Source organism: Jaculus jaculus, chromosome 5, assembly GCF_020740685.1.
Source record: "Jaculus jaculus isolate mJacJac1 chromosome 5, mJacJac1.mat.Y.cur, whole genome shotgun sequence".
NCBI lineage: Eukaryota > Metazoa > Chordata > Mammalia > Rodentia > Dipodidae > Jaculus > Jaculus jaculus.
The window spans coordinates 92,383,813-92,391,247 of record NC_059106.1 but is presented as its reverse complement, the minus strand read 5'-3'; the positions used below and the strand labels follow the sequence as shown (position 1 = coordinate 92,391,247).

The window sequence follows — 7,435 nt, the reverse complement described above, 5'->3', positions numbered from 1 at the left end:
CAGATTTCTCCCTGAGTATTTTGCATTATTTGGTGCTATTGTAAAATTTCTACAACTTAAATTTCTTTCTTTCTTGCATGTGCATGATGTGCAAATATGTGTATGTGTGTGCCTTTGTGTGCACATGCATGCATGTGTGAAGACCAGAGGACAACTTCAGATGTCATCTTCCAATACACCATCCACCTCCTTTGGGACATGGTCTTTAATTGGTTTGAAGGTCACCAATTAACTGAGATTGGCTGGTCAATGAGCCTGGGAGATCCCCATCTCCAGCTCCCTGGCGCTGGGATTACAAACTTAAACCATCATGCCTGCCTTTTTTCTATGGGATCTAAGAATCAAGCTCAGGTCTTTGGGTTTGCAGGGTATTTTACTGATTAGAACTTAAATTTCCAATTTTGCTGTGCTATAATTAGAAACACAATTGTTATTTAGTCTTGTAGCTTACAATCTGGCTAAACTCACTGGCTAGTGTTAATAATTTTTTTCTAGATTCTATCAGATTTTCTCACAGGCAACTGTGCTTTCTAAGAGTAAAGACTTTCCTTCCTATCTAGATTCTCTTTGTTTCTTTTTCCTCACTGCAGCTCCATTGCAAAACTGAATTGATCATTGGATACCATTGTCTTTTTCCAAATATAAATTATAAAAGTACTTAGTCTTTTGTCCTTAGCCATCATATCACCTGTAGTGTTTTTCAGAGCCACTGTTTACTAATACATTAATTAAGTATTCATGCTATCATTTTCCCGTAGGAACTTTTTTAATTGCCCTCTACAATTTTTTAAATATTTTACTTATTTGTTTGAGAGAAAAGACAGATGGAGAGAGAATGGGCAAGCCAGGGCCACCAGCCCCTGAAAACAAACTCCAGATGCATGTGCCACCTTGTACATCTGGAATATGTGGTTACTGGGAATCAAATCTGAGTTCTTAGCCTTCACAGACAAGTGCCTTAACCAGTAAGGCATCTTGTCAGCCCTATAAATTTTAATATGTGGTATTCTTTAATTTTCATTCTGACAACAAAGACTTTGTCATTTCCCTATGATCTCTTTGTCTCGTAAGTTATATGTGGGATGATGGTCACTATGTTTTCCCTTATCCTTTGGGAAGGTAGGGTTCCCCAGCTTTGGAGAGTTTTCTCCCATGTATGTCACCAGATCCCTCTGCACACCTTTTATGTCTCCATGCATTTGGCTCTGTTCTGTGTAGTCTCTTGTCCTGTGATTCCCTCTGCTTTGGTTCTCTGAACTCTGCTCCATCCCACCTTGCTGGATCTGTCAGGGCTCGTTTCTCAGGACACAGACTAGAAACTGTCTCCAGACACTGCACAGTGGCAACCACATGTCATTTGCTTCCTGTCTTTCTGGGATTGCTGTTCTTCATTGCCTGGTATCCAGCATTTTTAAACCCATAATGTCTTCTATTATTTTCTGGCCTTTTAATCCAGTCTCTCTTCTGAATCTTGGCTGGAATTAAAGTTAAACTTAATTACATGTATGTATATGTCACTCAATATAAACAGTTCTGATTTATTGGTTTTGTTTGTAGTTTTTCTGCTATTTGGAATGCTTTATATTTGTTCTAGTGGCTGTTAGTCTAAGTATATCTTTATATAATATCTTTAGTTATCTGTATTTTTGATAATATGCATTAGTTCACTATTATGAATTATAAAATAATTAGGATACCTGTCTTCCTGACAAAGCTATTTCAGTCCACATCTTTCTTAGAGCATATGTCTGTACAGATATTTATGCAGTTAATGTTCTACTCATGAAATTCTTGTTGGGTCTACAGAATAATTTTCTAGTAGGAATAGGTGGTAAATACTGATGTAAACAGGTACATTTGCAGTAGAAGTCACCAGAGCATCACTTCAGGTTACAGATATATGCACCTAAACCTTCATTTTGCAATTACCAGCTCTACTCTGACTTTGGAGTGGCTGTTTAACCTGTCATAGTCAGTCTATAATATGGGATAATATGATCTATCTTTAACATTTTTTATGAGATTTAGGCTCTATAGAACATTAAATATAGTTATATAAAGCATTATACATAGAAACTCTTCCTTAATGTTATAATTATTAATAAAAATTAAGTTGGGCTGGAGAGATGGCTTAGTGGTTAAGCGCTTGCCTGTGAAGCCTAAGGACCCCGGTTTGAGTCTCGGTTCCCCAGGTCCCACGTTAGCCAGATGCACAAGGGGGCACACACGTCTGGAGTTCGTTTGCAGAGGCTGGAAGCCCTGGTGTGCCCATTCTCTCTCTCTCCCTCTATCCGTCTTTCTCTCTGTGTCTGTCGCTCTCAAATAAATAAAAAAAAATTAAATTGATAAACACCTAGGTAGTATGACTGCACATCAGTACTGTGTTAACTGCCTTATACTCCCTGGTTCACTTCATTTTTCCAAGGAATCTGCAGCAAATTCATTGCCTCATTTAAGAGATGATGGAGGGGGCTGTTAAGCATATAACCAAAGTCACACAGCACATAAACAACAGTGGTGAAATTAAGACCCAAAATGGTGCCAAGTTCAGAGTTCTTACCATTACTCCACAACTGCCTCTATTATACTTAATATACTGAATTTTTCCTACTAATGAGAATACACACACACACACACACACACACACACTATACTCACTTGATTCTGGGAACAAACTTGGCCTTAAGCTCTGTATATAGACAGGATACACCTGGATGAATAGAATTTGCCTGTTTTTCCAAAGCCCATGTTCAGAGCCTGGCTTGCAGAGCAGGTACAGATGGAAAGTTTCCTGGGCCCAAGCCAAGGAGAGGAGAAGAAAGGGTGGAAAAGTCTTGCCCCATGGCCTGCATGGACCCAGCATGCCCAGCTTAAACTGGTTCTTGGAGATCAGCTGGAGGGAATCATGACATGGACATCTCTGGTCTATTCGGCACTGTACAGCTTACAGTTTAGTCCCATGCTCTCTTCAACATTTTCCCCACAGCTGAGGAAATGGATGCTTGGAGAGGTCATATAGCCATTATCTCCCAATAATAAGCCCAATGCTTTTCTCATGATATGTTTTTAACTTCATGAGTGATATTTACCCTTTCAAAGTCCTATGAGTGGCATGATTGTATATCATATATTTATAACAGGAAAAGTAGTATTTAATTATTTCAGAATACATAATAGTGAACTGATAGATATTATCAAAACAGTATTTAACTATTGCATCTCCTCAGCAAAAATGATAATGATATGGCCTTTGTCAGGCTTATGAAGCATGATCTTTGTTTTTATGCTCATCCATTCTTTGACTCATTTGATCATTCAGAGTTCACTGGATATTAAGCTGTATTCAGAGTTGGGAAATACTCCTTATGGGGATCCTTGTGTAATGAAGGAGACAGACTCAAATATAAGCAGTTCCAATTCTACAGGGGCAAAGCTAACATAGAAGTGTCAGTGTATGGTGTATGGTGTATGGTGGAGAACTTTGATAGCCTTCATTTTGCCTGAGGAATCCAGGACATGCCATCCCTGAGCATGGACGGATTCATGGGAGCTGGGAGATGGAATTTGATATACACAGAGGTGTGAGCATGTTGAATTCACAGTTGTTCTATGAGGCTTGATGGAAGAAAAAACAGAGGCAAGGGATGGAAGGGACCTCACAGTGGAGTCTTCATGGTGCTGCAAATGATGAAAAGTTCTCAAACATGAAAAGATGGGAATAAGGTGACCAGGTTTGATTAGAAAGCTCACTGTGAGCTAGAGACCCTAGTACACCCATTTCTCTCTCTCTCACACACACACACACACACACACACACACACACACACATATAAATTAAAAAGATCTTTAAAAATATAAAGCTCACTGTGGCTGAGATTGGAAGAAAGGGGGACTTCTTAATTTTTTTCCACTCCCAACCTCTTGTCTGAGAAATATTTGCATAACACTAGGTAATTAGGTATATAAAATAAGTACACAAATCAAATATTTACAAGATCTTGCACATAGCTAAGCTGGTGGTGTGCTTGCTCAATCTTTACCATTATCACCACCACCACAACAAAAATTAAACATTTACTGATAACAAGTCACAAATTATTTTAAAACAATTTTGAATCATATAATTTTCCATTTATTAAAGACAAAAATAAATTGATACACTAATTAATTAAATAGTTGTGCTGGCTGGTCTTTACATAAAGAATTAAATATTGGTTGAGCATTGGTGATATTGCATCTATTGGTGATAGAGCATCTTCAATGGCAGACGTGAGCAATATTTTGATTTTGTAATAGTCAGGGCTAATATTGCCACTTCATATAAATACATAGTACAAAAGGGCAGAAATATGGTTAGGGCCATTTCAAAAATTTTTGGAAATTCTTTCCTACTCCAAAGTCAAAATTCATTGAGTGATTTTTTTTTATGAAACTCAAGTCAGAAACTCCAACACAATTTTGAAATAAATCATTCTAACACAATACAATTCAAAGATATGCAAACTTGACACTTACATGCTGAATAATGGTGGCAGGAAAATATTAAGTCTTTCCCATATGAGCAGAAAAATTTATATGTACATTAAAAAAATTCTGCAATTCTTTTTTTTTTTTAATCTGTAAATCTATTTTATGTAGTGGCTTGAATCCCATACACACTGCAGCTGCCTGTGCTGGGAACTTTTCAAATCACTGATTGTGGGAATACAGTTTGCAGCTTCTTCTGGTGCCTGGTGCAGGACTCACCAAGACCTGGGTTCAGTCCCACTCTGGTTTACCTCTGTCCAAAACCTAAAACACTGGGGGAGGAAATGGGGGGGGAGGGGAGGGAAGAAAGGTGCTCAGGTGCTAGGTAAAGCTTACTGATCAGCAGCCTAGACTCCACCACTGTTCCTTCTCTTTGGTCTGTCTAGAACAGTGACTATAAATTAGGGAAAAAACAGTTACGCTGGCCTGTGGGAAATAATGGAGGAGGCAAGGAGGAAAAGGGCATTGAGGAAGCCCTGCTTCAAGACTGAAGACAAACGTAACTACCCAGACTGCTTGTGTCACAGACAGCCCCACCCCACCCCAAGCTCCCAGGTACCCCTAAACCACCTCAGCACGCCCCTCTTGGAACACGGTGTCTTCTCCTATCCCTAAGGGCTGGCCCTGCAGAGGTGTGTTGGTTGTTTAGCTTTGCCAGAGGCATCTTGCACCAGGTGCTCCTGCAAAGGAACCTTGGCCCCTTCATCCGGGATACTTAAGCGCCAAGGTCAGACTGGGAAGAGCCCCACTCCCACACCCCAGGAAACAAGCTTGCTTGCTTCTGGCCATCTTGCAGGATGCTGTCACATCTGGAGAGAGATACACAGCGCCTCTCCATCCTTGGGGTGGGGGAAGGGACTCTTGTGTGGGGGGAGGGGCAAAGGAGCAGGGTCTAAACCCGCAGGCTCCCGTGCAGGTCAGTCTCTGTTCTAGATGAGCTGCTATCAGAGTCCATTTCAGCATTCTCATTATGGAGCCTCTCCAGCACTTTCTGCCGAATTAACCCCAGGCGCATCAACAGGGACTGGTAGTCAAAATGGCCTTGCTTCTCTCCAAAAGGGTCCTGCATAGTCTGGCCTTGAAGATGTAAGCGATCTTTGCAGGCCACCTCATAGAAGTCATAATACTCCAGGAAGGACTTCTCCATCACCCCTCTTAGGGGTTCAGGGCAGGGACACTTTCCTTCCATCATGTCACAGACAGCAACTCTGATGGTCTCATGTCGTATACATTCATTATAGTTTTTGCTGTCTCCTGGATGTCTTTCCTGTTCAAAGCCAGGTTCATTGTGGTAGGGATTCTCTGTCATCAGGGACTGTATGGAAATGAGCACAGAAGAGATGCTCTGTGCTGGGCTCCAGGCAGGGCCAGTCCACGTACCTAGAATACTCAAGCAGACTTTCCCATTGCGGTAGAAGTTGGAGTTAAACCTCACTGTGTTATTGCCCGTTGTCATCAGTTTGACCCGAGGTGGGTGGATGGGATAGTCGGGCGGATACCGAAACACGAACAGGAAGAAACCCCCTTCATAAGGAGTGTCAAATGGGCCTGTGATCAAAGCATGAATCTTAGTCATGTCAACAGTATCTGGTACAAGGAACATTCCTGGAGGAGGCTCCTTATAAATGGACATGATATCCCGCTTGATCCGGAGGAGACACTGCGGAGCGGTTCGCTCGCCGTCCCAGTCAGAGCTGAGCGTGGGGTCCCAGTGGCTAAGCAGCGCGGCCCCGTGGGCAGCGGCGGAGGGCGGGAGCCCGGGTAGCCGAGCCAGGCCGCTCCCCGGCCCTCCCCCCGGCCCCGCCCGCCGCTCAAATTCTGCAATTCTTAGCATAGAACATTTTCATGTCTAAGCCGAGGTGTTTCAGACAGTCTGCACAAGCCCTGCGCAGTGTGATTGCCTATACACTACAGGCTGTATGTGTTTGGCATCCAGAATCAAGGTTTCTGTAAGGTTGTGCGACACATGAGCAAGCATGGCCAGAAACATCTGGGATCCATTCTAATTGGATTTTGAATTATCTTTTGGTCAATGTACCATCAGAAATTCTTGCCAAATTTTTCACGACTCCCATATTCAACTACATGACCCCATATTGGTATGTGGGTTGTGACTGACCCACAGTCTTAAAAACTAGGCAAGAAAAGACTAACAGAAGCAGTACCATGAAGAGACTGGTCAAGGTGAGGGTCCACATGGAGTAGAGGTGCTGAGACTGCAATAAAGTATTCTGGCTTATTGGAAAGTTTAACATAGAGAGTCACTCAAAGAGAAGCCTTCATTGTGATCAGAAGTGCCTCATCTGGTACCCAGGAAACCAGCTGCCATCCCCCAGAAGTGGTTAAGCGCTGTGACTTGCAACCTGGCATTTTAAGCAGTTGCTTTCTGCCTCCAGTGTTCACTGAGCTGGATAACCTGCATAGTTGCTCTGCACCTTAGTTTCCTTATCTAGGAAATAAAGATGATAACAGTACTTATCTCCTTGGCATATTGTGAGGATTAAATGATTCAGTACACATGAAGCACTTTATACAATGTCTAGCTATAATTAAGCATGAAATAATAAAAGTGGGCTTTTACTATCCTTATGTCCATCTGCTATTGGGGAATTACGTGTTTATTTGTGTATCTAACCAGTCAGTGGGATCCTTGGGGACAGGTATCCTATGTCACCCTAGGGCCTAGGACAGAATAGGCTCTAAGTGACTATTTGTTGGACAAGTTGGAAATAAAGGTACAGCTACATTCAAGATGTAGGAGACAAAACATGCTTTTCTGGGTGACTGACTACCCATTAGAGGCAAAGAAGGAGAATAAAATTATTCCAGGTCCCAGGACTAGAGAGATGGCTTGGTGGTTGAGGCACTTGCCTGCAAAGCCAAAGGACCTCAGTTCAATTCCCTAGGA

At 42.0% G+C, this 7,435-nt stretch overlaps 1 protein-coding gene across 1 annotated transcript; it reads right to left on the bottom strand.

Annotated features, from left to right (window-relative positions):
- Window positions 1-5,070: 5,070 nt before the first annotated feature.
- LOC101595753 (ubiquitin-conjugating enzyme E2 Z-like) lies at window positions 5,071-6,361 on the bottom strand. The gene has a single exon (XM_045149151.1). It carries the CDS (start codon window positions 6,359-6,361, stop codon window positions 5,420-5,422), a length of 942 nt encoding a protein of 313 aa, XP_045005086.1. The 3' UTR covers window positions 5,071-5,419.
- Between the last annotated feature and the right edge of the window lie 1,074 nt (window positions 6,362-7,435).